This window comes from Capricornis sumatraensis, chromosome 8 (assembly GCF_032405125.1).
Source record: "Capricornis sumatraensis isolate serow.1 chromosome 8, serow.2, whole genome shotgun sequence".
Lineage (NCBI taxonomy): Eukaryota > Metazoa > Chordata > Mammalia > Artiodactyla > Bovidae > Capricornis > Capricornis sumatraensis.
Window position 1 is genome coordinate 100,298,427 of NC_091076.1, and position 12,048 is coordinate 100,310,474.

The window sequence follows — 12,048 nt, forward strand, 5'->3', positions numbered from 1 at the left end:
ATAGCAAGTAAGTAGATGAGAAGAGACACATCTGTGTGGAAGCATTCCAAGTCGTACATATAAATGCTCTGCCCTCTGGGAAGGGAGCCCAAAAGCCCTATAAGTGAGGGCCACGTGTGATGACATCTCCGCAGGGAGGACGGCATGGGCCGGGGAGGAAAGAGGAACTCCCCAGTGGAGACACATGACAGACGCACCTCAGCCAGGTGACCAAGGGTACAGCCATGGTGAGGAGTCATGTCGACAGCACAGCCCTGGCGGGACGTGATGAGAAGGGCACTTCCCCTCTGTGGTCTTCCTCCCCAAACCCACAAGCCCAGACTAACAACGAGAAAAACAGACAGGCCAGCAGAGGGACAGCCCGTGCATCACTCCCCAGCCCTCCTCCAAACCATCGGGGTCGTTCAGACCAGGAAAGTCTGAGAGACCCTCCTGGCCAAGAGCAGCTGAAGGAGACATGACGACTACTCGTCATGTGAGGTTGGGACAGGTCCTAGAGCGGCCGGAGGGCATGAGGTTAAACCTGAGGAAGCCTGAGTAGTATACACTTCAGTTAATGACAGTGTATCGGCATTGGGTCATTAGCTGTGACACCTTTACCATAATGGTGCAGGATGTCAGTCGTAGGGAGACTGGGACCTGGTTGTGGGAGCCAGTGAGGCTCTTCCTCCTGAGCCCCTCACTCCACCCCCACTGTGAAATTGGCCTTCCAGCCTCTCCCCACGTCACTTCTCACTGCTCCTGCCCAGCCGCCCCCCATCAGCATCACAGGCACGGGCATCCTCAGTGCAGATGCACGGGAGGCGGACTGACGCAGACTCTTTTGCAGTGGGCATCCCCACCATCCGGTGGTGCGGGGCTGAGGGGGACTACAACGTCATGGTGATGGAACTGTTGGGACCCAGCCTGGAAGACCTCTTCAACTTTTGCTCTAGGAAGTTCAGTCTCAAAACCGTCCTACTCCTTGCTGACCAAATGGTAAGACTTCATTTTTCTCCACTGAAGGGCAGCCCACGTGCTCAGCACAGGGCTGGTTTGATTGATGAGTCTGATGAGGCCTTCAGGGTTGTTCGCTTCCTTTTTGTGCCATGCGTGCATACGGAGAAAACAGAAGCTTGTTAACTGTGCAAGAGATAGTGACCCGTGGAGGCCAGGGCATGTTTGCAAGTGGGCCAGGGTTCCCCTTGGTTCCTTCTGCCAGGCTGCAGCCTGGGGTTCAACCTGTCACCCCTGCTTCTCCACCTGCAGATTAGTCGTATTGAATACATACACTCGAAGAACTTCATTCACCGAGATGTGAAGCCGGACAACTTCCTCATGGGGCTGGGTAAGAAGGGCAACCTGGTCTATATCATTGACTTCGGGCTGGCTAAGAAGTACCGGGACGCCCGCACCCACCAGCACATCCCCTACCGTGAGAACAAGAACCTCACTGGAACGGCGCGGTACGCCTCCATCAACACACACCTTGGCATCGGTGAGCCCTCCCGCCCTGGCTGTCCTGCAGCCTCTTGGGGCCCCTGAGGGTTGGTTGTGGCACATTGGGTATGGAGGCTGGCATCAAACCTTCGTAGCAAAGGCTGGCATCTGGGCCTGCAGACCTTGTGAGGCGTGAGGGACAGCATGTGCTGGGGCTTCCTAATGGGTGGCAGTGCATCTCCTAACGGCACAGCAGGGTTGCTTCTGCAGAAGCAAAGACTCCGCGTGTCCTTCTCTGAGGCTCTGAGTTTATCCCCAGGCAGCATCTGTAGGGTGTTGCTGTGCATGCTCAGGCACACCGCCCTGACCTGCTCTCCTCTCTATCCAGAACAATCTCGAAGGGATGACCTGGAGTCTCTGGGCTACGTGCTCATGTACTTCAACCTGGGCTCACTGCCCTGGCAGGGCCTGAAGGCTGCTACCAAGAGGCAGAAGTATGAGAGGATCAGTGAGAAGAAGATGTCCACTCCCATCGAGGTGTTGTGCAAAGGCTACCCTTGTGAGTGTCTGGTGGACAGTCAGCCAGTTGTAGTTCTGTGGGAGGGCAGGGGCCTGTGAGGTCTGGAAGAAGGACTAGGAAAGCCCCCCAGAGGCTGGCTGTCCAAAGCCCCCTCAGCGCCCTGCATAGTTAGGGAGCTGAAGACTGGGCAGGTGGCCTCCCCTCCTAGTGGCCACAGCCTCTGTCCGTGGTGCTCCTCTGCCTTCCTGAGCCGTAACTCAGGGAGTTTTCCATTTGTTTTTGTGAGACTTCTCCTGGGATAAGTGTCTCCGATGAAGCTGTTATGCTCTGTGGTGCTCAGTTTTCTCATCCTCTTTCCCCAAAGCATGCCTGATGTTTCAGGCTCCAGCGTTCACAGCCTCTCTGTGTGGCTGTGGGTGGTCAGAGGTTCTGTGGACAGACACCATTCTGGCTCTCAGGCAGGAATACTGCTGGTTACCTCTGAATCTTCTGGTGTTTACAGCTGAATTCGCCACGTACCTAAATTTCTGCCGTTCCTTGCGTTTTGACGATAAGCCTGACTACTCATACCTGAGACAGCTCTTCAGGAACTTGTTCCATCGCCAGGGTTTCTCCTATGACTACGTGTTCGACTGGAACATGCTCAAATTTGTAAGTGTGCCCCCAGCTCACTGACCACTCAGCATGGAAGGGGCTTGCCTGTCAGTAAAAGGCTGCCTGCTGCTGCCATCCCTTTCTGGGCGCTATAGGGGGTGGGGCTTCAGGAGGCATGGCTGCCACATGGGGAGCACAAGGGGTTCTGAGAAGCAAAATGCCAGCGGGCAAGCCAAGGAGGCACCTCAGGGCCACGATGGAGTCCACAGTGCAAGTCTGCCCAGACCAGGGCTCTCATTTGAACTCTGCGGTCCTCAGGATGTTGTGACTGCGCTGGTCTGTGAATTCCTTGTCAAGGGGATGTGACTCCCACCGGGCAGGGTGAAGACATTCCCCTCCTCCCCTCACCTGGCTGTGCTGAGGCCCAGCCTCCCAGGGGTTGGGTGGCCTGGGAGGTGCCTTGTGTTAGGTCTCCGTTTGGCCTTGTGAGGAGCTAGACCTAACATTTGATTTCCTTTGTCACCCAGTTTGTTCATTATTATGAGCCCGTGTTTGTGTGCATGTGCACTGTCGGGACTCGGGGTGGGATAGAGTGGGAGCTTGGAGTTCAGTTTGTTTCCTCTAAAACAGGCCACCTGTCTCTGAGTCTGTTGTAGGAGTTTGTTTAATCTTTGACACTACAGCCAGAATCCCAGTTTTTTGTTTTAATTTGCACTTCCTCTTTCATTAAAAATGTGTTCTGTGAGCTTAAAACAAAAATTGGCATGTTTCTAGGGTGACAAAATCTGATGGAGGAACAGAACCTCCTCCTCAGAGTACAAAACAGGAAGCCTTATCCCGTGGCCTCACAGGTGCATGGGTGCTCACACAGACCAGATCAGGGCAGAGAACCACAGCCTCCTCAAGCTGGTGCCAGCCCACAGAGCCAGCGTGCCCTGGACCTGGCCTGTGCCATCCTGCCAGACCTCTTTATTAGGATGGCCTTCGAAGGACAACCTTTGGGGGCAGTGCTGCAGGTTCCTTGGAGTCTGCACATCAGGGTGCACTTCCTGCCAGAGCCACTGTAACAAATTTTTTGTTCTTACATCGTCACCCCTCACAGGGATTCGGCAAACCTCTTCTATAAAGGGCCAGACAATAAATGGTTTTATCTCTGCCATCTGTATGGCATTGTGACCGCTCGACTCTGTGTTGTGTATAACTGGACAGCCACCAAAGCAGTGCATCAGTGAGCAGGCATGACTGTGCCAAGAAAACTATTTGCACAAATGAGTGTGGCTGCATTTGGCCCATGGGCTGCAGTTTGCAGATTCTTGCCTTACGGTGCTGGTGATTAGGACATAACCTTTACTAGGACAGGTACCCTGGCGTCTGCAGCCTCTGACCTTCGCTGGTTCCCATCCCCACATGAATAATCGCAGAGAAGAGGGCTGCCAGATGCTGTTGGTGGTTGGGTTCTGAGGAGTGATAAGGTGACTGGGTGGAGGTTTCCTCTGCTGGGAAAGGAGACAAGCCCGGTTCCGCTCGCCCTCGGTCATGGGACGGGTCAAGCGCACCCCTGGAGGGAGGAACGCCTGACTTGTCAGAGGCTGCAGACTTCGGGGGGGCCTGTTACACACGCCCCCGTGTTTTTTTCGAGTGGTGGCCAAGGGCCTCAGGTGGTTTTTCACCAAACCCAGTTCAGTTCTAGTGTCGCCCTCTTTCCTCCATAGGGAGCCAGCCGGGCAGCTGACGATGCTGAGCGGGAACGCCGGGACCGAGAGGAGCGATTGAGACACTCCCGAAATCCAGCCACCCGCGGCCTCCCTTCCACGGCCTCGGGCCGGCTGAGGGGCACACAGGAGGTGGCTCCTCCCACCCCCCTCACCCCTACCTCACACACTGGTGAGTGGTCCCAGGGCTGCAGCTCACCCTGGTCCCCACACTGCAGGCAATAGGGGTTCTGTTTTGTGTGTCGCTTGCTCTGGACACTCCAGTGTGTGACCTCATGGGGTCTGGGCAGTGTGCCTTGTGGGTGAAGCGTGTGCGTCCTCGTTTTGTTCATTTCTTACTTCCGAAATTAGACATGCCGGGGAACCACCTGGGATAGTGCCTTCCATAATACCTATTTCTCAGAAGTTGGCCTGTTGAAGGATTATGTTCCCTGTGAGCTCTGTTGCTTTGCCTCTTGTTCTCATGACACAACATTTAGCCTCTTCCTTGCCTGTCAAGACAAGCCTTGTAGGCAGAGGCCCCAGCCACCCTCCCACTAGACTCCTGGTGCTTTACTCCCAGGGATCAACCTGTGATGCCGGCCTAATCTTAGGGTGCAGTAAGCTGTCCTGTCCCTGAAACTGAGGCAGCTGAGGGTCCTTGTTAGACGTGGTTTTCAAGGAGAGACCCTGTGCTGGAGTGTGGGGCTGCATTCCGAGGCCTCATGCTTGCCCCTGTCTCCCTCTCCTCCAGCGAACACCTCTCCTAGGCCCGTGTCCGGCATGGAAAGAGAGCGGAAAGTGAGTATGCGGCTGCACCGCGGTGCCCCGGTCAACATCTCCTCATCTGACCTCACGGGCCGGCAAGATACCTCCCGCATGTCCACCTCACAGGTACGCACCCCGTGGGCCAGCACCTGAGCTCGCCCAGGTCGGGTGCTGTGGGCCTCTGACTTCTCCACGTTTGGTCTGGTCTTATGGGCTCCAAGCAGAGTGAGGTCATAGTTTCAAAGGCATTCCTTCTTCCTTCCCTTTCTTCCCATATTCTGGTGTTTTAACTGATGGGGTAACGTTGTACCCCTCAATGCAGCTTGGCCCCTTGGTTGAGAGCCTCCTTGATGAGCTGTGTGAGGTAAGGGCTCTACACCCCTCCCCTCAGGCTGTGCTGGGACGTGCCACAGGGCCCTCTCCTGCTGCCCTCCACATGACTTCCAGCCTGCTCACACCATTTGTTGTGGGCACATCCAGCCTTGAAGACTCTGTCCTCGATCTTGTTGACCAGCTGTTCCCCCAGCAGAGTGCCGGGGCAGGGGTGGCAGGGGTGGTGTGTTGCCGGCCATCACTGCAGTGCTGTGGGCAGAGGCCTTCTAGAGCCCAGCGCTTGGCAGTGTGCTTCGGGGCGAGGGCTTCTGTCTTCTGTCTGGCGCGGCAAGTGTGCTCAGAGGTGCAGGGCCTGGTCCCAGGGCCCCCCTCCCCCCGTGTCCTCTTCCCACTGTGGCTTTCCTCGCTGTCCTTCCGTGCTTGCTACCGTGCCTCCCTCAGCAGAGCAGCTCTTTGCCCACATGCGAACGTTTTTCCTCAAGTCGCGTCAGGGTCTCCTGCAGTCAGGGCAGTAGGGGCGGACAGGGGTCAGGAACAACCCAAGTGAACCATTTCTCCTGCTTCAGCCAGTGTCCCGTGGGGACTGGGACTACCCCCTGGTGTCTTCTCGATGGGCAGGTGGCGGGTTGAGGAATGTCCGAAGCCCAGGTCCCAGCCGTGTGCTGGGGCAGTGGCCCTGTGCTTCACCACGATGCCTCACGTTTACACTTTGCGTCCTGCCCTCCTCGGTGCTTTCTGGGCACTGGGCGTAGAACGTTGGTGAATTTGGTGGGTCGAGCACTTTGTGAGAACTCCCAGAACCTCAGTCCTGTGGCATCCAGCTGATCTTGTGGCAGAGGAACAAGGCGTGCCCAGGCACACTTTAATCAAGTGAAATAATGTTTCTGCCAAATTTACTAGTAATTTACTAGCAAGTCTACCAGAAATGGGTTTTTCTTACATGGTAACTTTCTCTAAGAGACTGAAGATGCAGGTAGTTCAAATTATGCGGCTCAGTGGGTCAGTAATGAGATTGGACCTCTGAGGACTCCCAGCCCCACAATCGTCCTCTGTCACCACAGAGCACAGAAGGGGCTTAACAGGTTTCTTCCCACAAGCCCTGGAATGCATGAGCTAGCAGTTGGAAGCAGGTCCCTGGAGGTGTTCACCATGCCTGGCCAGGCGGGCCTGGTAGAGGGCTCCAGAACACCTCAGCCAGCAAGGACAAGGAAGGGGCAGGCTAACTTCTTTTTTAACACAAGAAAACGTCTTTTGCTTTGCGGATCATTGAGGGAAGTGGAAGAGGCTGAGTCCTGAGAGTGCCAGGCAGTTACGGGTTTTAATCCAGCCTCTTTGCCACCTTGTGTCCATCTTCATTCAGCCCATGACCCCTGAACGTTGACAACACACAGCTTCAAGACCTTTCCTGTAAAATCTTTCCATCACAATTGCATGTCTTTGCCCCCTGGTTCTCTCTGCTTTCCATACGAAGAAGAGGGCCTGAACAGTGGGGTGGGGGGAGCCAGTCTCTGAAGAGATTCAATTTGTGTGTGTCCCTTCCAAAAGAAGCACCCTAGTTACCCTGGGAGTTTCCTTATGATCTTCATGTTGAGGGCAGCTGGACAGCTCTCTCCTTCAGGTTTTCCTGATCATCCCCCAGGTGCTCTTCCTTAAGAGACTGAAAGACTGCTGTCCACCAAGGGTGTGATCAGAGTTCCTCCAGCTTTTATGACTGTGGCCTCCATTCACACACCCCACCCCCAACCCCCACCAAAAGAAGCAAGCAGGAATAGGGCCAGTGACACACGGATCCAGGGGCCAGCACCACGTGTGCACTGAGCCCGGCCTCCTCTTACCAGCTTCCTTTCCTCAAGGAGAGGTTGCATCCTGCGCCAGTGTACCTAGGCCAAGGAGGTAGCTCATCGTCAGCACACAAGCGCCTGGAGCCACTCGGCTGCTTGGGGGACAGCCCTGCTGACCCTCTCCAGCTGGGGGTGGGAGGACGTGACACGTCTCTTGCCCAAGCCACCACTCCTCACCCCCTTGTCCTTCTCCAGGGACTACAGTCCCCACACCCCTGACCCCGGCCTGCGAATCTGCCCTCTGTTGCTGGGATGTCATGGAGACTGAAAGGCTTCTGGCGGCTGAACCTGTGTGTGATGTTTCTCTTTGTGAGAAGTGTCTTTTTCATCCAGTGCTGTTAATAGAACATAATGCTGACCTGTGGTGCCAGTTTTTCCTTCGGGTGGGCTGACTTGTTTTAATTCTGGCTCTCCAAATAAGGTCCGCAGCCCTGTCCTTTTCCGTGTGTCAGTGAGAAAATACATCCAGTTCTTTTGTCACGGGGAGGTGGTGTCCTCTCCACCTCCCGAGCACAAGCCTCAGGAGCCCCTGATGCCAAGACCTTGTGGAGGGGCTGTTGTCCGGGCATCCAGTTCTCTTACTTGCTTGAGGAGTTGGGAAGGATCTCCCTCATTGGCCTCCCGGATGGATCCATCCTCGAGGAGCAGGGGCCACTCTGGAAAGGTGGGACCCAGTTCCTTGTGTGGTCCCGGGATCCCCTCGAGCAGCCCCAGCCAGGGGTCCTGGACCTGGTTGAGGCAAGGCAGCACTTGTGGAAACAGGAGGGCCTTACATGCTGGTCCAGCCAGTGGAACCCTTACCAACAGCTGTCTTTTCCCCCCACCTCAGAATAGCATTCCTTTCGAACATCACGGCAAGTAGCTGCACGTCTCCCCGTCGGAAGGCAGCACTGGGTGAGTGTGCTCACGGCGGGGCTCCTCGGCAGGCGCCGGGCCGGGTGGGAGCTGCCGCCCACTCACCGGCCTGAGGGAGCACGCAGTGGGTCGGGCTTGCATGCCAGGTGCCCCAGGTAGAGCCAGGCCCCGGCCCAGGTCGTCTCCTTACGTGGATTCCAGAGCAGCTACGGTGGGCTCTCCAGTCTGGGGTGACCCCAGAATCCTTTCCGTTGGCCTTTGGCCCTCGCCGTGGTCTCTAGTCAGGAGCTGGCATGGGGAGCAGGAGCCCAGTCTTGGCTCCAGTGGCCCCAGAAGGCTGGGGGCCTTGTGGTCCCAGGTTGGTCGCCGGACGTGTATTGTATTGTGCTGGCTGTGGGGGCCGCGCTTGGTGGGGCCTCTTGCGCTCTTGCTCCGTGAGACACTCCTGATGGTCTCTGCTGTCCTGGCTTTGTCATCTCTCTTCCTTTAGCATTGATTTCTGTCCTCCTCGTTTGCTTTTCTTTTCGAACTTGGTCTCTGCCCAGCATCTTGTCCACGCTCTCGTCTGTATTAAGCCATCAGCCACAGCCGCCTGCTCCCTGCCATTGGTGCATGGCTGGGCCTCCCAAGCCCAGCTCCCCTCTTGGTGGCGACTCTTGTGGCTCCTCCCAGCTGAGGGCTTGCAGCTTCTGTCCACTCGGCACCGCGGGGCAGACCGGCTGTAGTTGTAACGTGACTGCGCTCTTGGGGGACATCTTGATGGGAAGTGCTTTTCACGTCTTCCCCCAAGTGGAGTCCCAGTGCCCACTCGGGGCCTGGTCCTCTATTTCAGAACACCAGGCTACTTCCTAGGAAGGGGGCGCTGGGCATCTCTTGCCCGCTTGGACTCCGTCCGGTCTGACATGAGCTCGCGGCCCCGTGGCCTCCTTGCCTGCATGGCTCTTCTTCCTTCCCCATCTTCCTGTCACTCTTTCTGCTGCACGTGTCCTGGCCTCGAGGGACCTTCCAGAGTGGCTGGGGGGCACATGTCCAAAGGGGCTAGGTGGCATCTGTCCCTTCCTCCTCCCCGGGCGCTGTCACTGGTGTTTTGTGCTCAAGCCTGACCGGCTCCACTCCTCTGGCCTCACGCTGACCTTCTCCTGTGCTTTGGCTCCGACAGATTCCCGGTCGGGTGGCGTCCAGTGGTCTGCAGTCTGTCGTGCACCGATGAGAACTCTCCTTTTTGCTGAGGGCAGACAATGCATGGCTGATCTACTCTGTTACTAGTGACACGCCCCCGGTCTAGAACCGAAATGTTAACACCGGGAGCTCTCCAGGCCACCCACCCAGCGACGCCCATGGGGGAAACAAAACATAAACCCAACCGGACAGACTCCAAGCGCTGCCATCGCCAGGGGCTGCACTGAGCCCCCATGAACTCGGTTCTAGCGGGGCTGGGAAGAAAGCAGTGAGACGGTTGCAGAGAGAATCAAACTCCCATCCAAGAGCCTTTCAGTCCCCTCCGTGGTGGCGCACCCGTGTCCCTGCCGAGTCTACTGTAACTACCAATCTTCTACTTGGTTAAGACAGTTTTGTATCATTTTGCTAAAAATTATTGGCTTAAATCTGTGTAAAGAAATCTGTCTTTTTATTGTTTCTTTCATGTCTGTTTTTGCGGTCTTAAAGATGCTGACTTAAAGAATTCTGAAGCAGGTGCTGGTGTGGAGTTTGTGTAGGAGTGAGGCAGGGAGCAGAGCACACGTGGGTTTCTGTGGTCTGCGTCTCGTGGTTTGTTATGTGGTCCACTGTGGAGAAGGGATTTTCTCATCAGAAGTTCTGTCACGTATATGCGCGTGTGTAAGTAACGTGTGTCCGTGTGCCGTGTGTCTCGTGACTTCATTAATCTAGTTTGGCTGTCACGCTCCCTTCCCCACTGTAAACTGAAATGCCCGCTCACTGCAGACCCTCTGGGATTCTTGGATCATCAGGGCAGTTAGAAAGTGCTGGCCACACGCACAGGCGCAGCGGGTGCTTCCCGACAGAGCAGCCCATGGATCTGACCTTCCTAGATGCGACGAGAAGGAAGCCGAGCCTGAAGACTGCAGAAGCCACGGCTTCGCGTCATGTTGCTGATCCCTCGGGAGAGGATTTCAGAGACTTGGGCTCCTCCCTGGAGTCATGTTTGGTTATGTTGGTGGTGGTTGCCCCAGTGCTTTCGAACTTAGGAGATTTTCTAAATAGGCTGTCGATACTACCAGTGCAGGTTGGCCCCCAGTCTGGGTTAACATCTCTGCTCAAAACCAAGGGCCGTGGTGTCCGCCCTGTGTGCCAGCATTGCCCAGAAAGGCCAGCGGGCCCAAGGGAATCCACTCTGAAGTGCCAAGAAACAGGTGACTCTGATGACTTGATGTCCAGGAGAGTAAAAGATAACATGCTTTTGTGACCTTCCCTGAGACATAGTGACCCCACAGAGGCCAAGAGGCAGAGCAGGGCCGAGTCTCCCCAGACAGACCCTCCAGGGCAACCAGGCTCCAGGTGGGTTCCTGAGACACCCTCCCTCGCTTTGCAGCAGCAGCAGCAGAGGCATCAGCTGGTAGTGGCGGCTGGTAGACAGGAGCCTCCGTCTCTGGAAGTGAGGTGCAATATATATGTTCATAGGTACTTTCACATTTCTTCCCATCATTGCCCTGCAGTGTGTTCTGTTTAGAAACAGGCACTGGGAGGAAGCTAGGGACCTGAAAGGTGTCCATGTCTGTGTTCTCCCTTCCTGCCCCCAAAGTCCCAGCACAGCGACGCTGGTCCTAGGAGGCCCCGACGGCTGTGTTGATGGCGCAGAACGCAGCTGGTTGCTTCTTTCTGAATCCTGAGCTGGCTACTCTGTAAGTGTTTCGGGGTGTGGACACTTGGCCAGGTGGGGCTGTGTTTCTGGGAGTGTAGAGGGAGCTCGGGTTGGTTGGAGTGAGTTGGGGGCTTTCATCGTGGCCCAGTGCCTTCCTCAGAGGTGGGCGTCCCCCTCCTGGAGAGCTGTTAGCAGCTGCGGCCCCGATGTTCTGCATCCAGGTTTTCACCTGAAATTGCCAGATGGCATTTTAGAAGTGGACTCCAACCCTGAGTCCTCAGCAGTGTGGTTGTGGACAGTTGTGTCCCCCCCCCCCCGGTCCCCCCATATTTAACTCCCCATCCTGACTTGCAGGAAACATAGTTGGAATGTCTGTATCAACCTGTGTATCAGTGGCCAGTCTCTGAACTGCGCTTTTGTATGACCACTGTATTTGTGTCCTTAACCACCATGTAAATAATAAATTCATGACGACTTCTGCCTTTCTTCCCTGCCCCTGCCATGTGGTCTTTATTTCATCAGTTTTGAGTTTTGATTTGTGTAGATTAACTTTGTGAAACTAATTTTCTGAGACTGGGCATTCATGTCTGTCCTTTGGAGCCTGTTGGCGTACTTTCATAAGCTGATGGGGAGCAGGTGGGATGAGCCCCTGGGGCGTGGCAGGGATGTGGCTGAGCTGCTGCGGGTGTAGGCCGTGAGCACACACCCGTCCCCTGCTTTAACCACCTCTGTGGGAAGGACATGCTGCCACTCACCTTGTGTTCTCTGGGGAGTGAAGAGCATGGTAGTTGGCCCGTAGCCATGTTCCTACTGCCCGTGGGGGGTGCTCATGGTACCCATGAAGGGGCCCCTGCTGGGACAGGGGCTTGGGCCCGACTGTCGTCATCCCAGTGTGAGCACCAGCCTGCATCCCTCACGCCCCAGGTGCTGTCCCTTCTAGTCAGGCAGTGCTGGAAGGGAGCATCATCTCTCCAGCTGTTGGGCTCATGGCCTCCACTTGCCTCTGCCCCTGGAGTTGTTGGAGACCAAGACACCCCTACCCGGCGGAGCCGAGTGAGAAGGTGTGGCCCCACAGGAAAGTCCTTCCCTATTGAACTGGGGCCACAGATGTGTTCCCATAGATGTGTGGTAACTAAGCACCTTCTGGTCCACCCCCACTTGTCCTGGAGCGGAGTATGCCAGCCTTGCATGTGCTACAGGGAGAGTCTT

At 55.9% G+C, this 12,048-nt stretch overlaps 1 protein-coding gene across 5 annotated transcripts in view; it reads left to right on the forward strand.

Moving 5' to 3' along the window:
* The window catches only part of CSNK1D (casein kinase 1 delta), a 35,525-nt gene that overhangs the window by 21,521 nt on the left and 1,956 nt on the right, over nucleotides 1-12,048 (forward strand). Inside the window, exons 3-10 of one of the 5 annotated variants that reach the window (XR_011145204.1) lie at nucleotides 830-978; nucleotides 1,249-1,477; nucleotides 1,808-1,978; nucleotides 2,442-2,590; nucleotides 4,246-4,417; nucleotides 4,979-5,118; nucleotides 9,181-9,857; nucleotides 9,963-11,289. Coding sequence is in view for 3 of the 5 variants with exons in the window: in XM_068978672.1 (XP_068834773.1) it covers nucleotides 830-978; nucleotides 1,249-1,477; nucleotides 1,808-1,978; nucleotides 2,442-2,590; nucleotides 4,246-4,417; nucleotides 4,979-5,118; nucleotides 9,181-9,231 (1,061 nt within the window). In the remaining 2 variants the exon portion in view is untranslated. Of the gene's footprint in view, nucleotides 1-829; nucleotides 979-1,248; nucleotides 1,478-1,807; nucleotides 1,979-2,441; nucleotides 2,591-4,245; nucleotides 4,418-4,978; nucleotides 5,119-7,995; nucleotides 8,061-9,180; nucleotides 11,290-12,048 lie in introns of those variants that run through there. The other 4 variants (XR_011145203.1, XM_068978673.1, XM_068978672.1 and 1 more) reach the window with 4 other exon arrangements.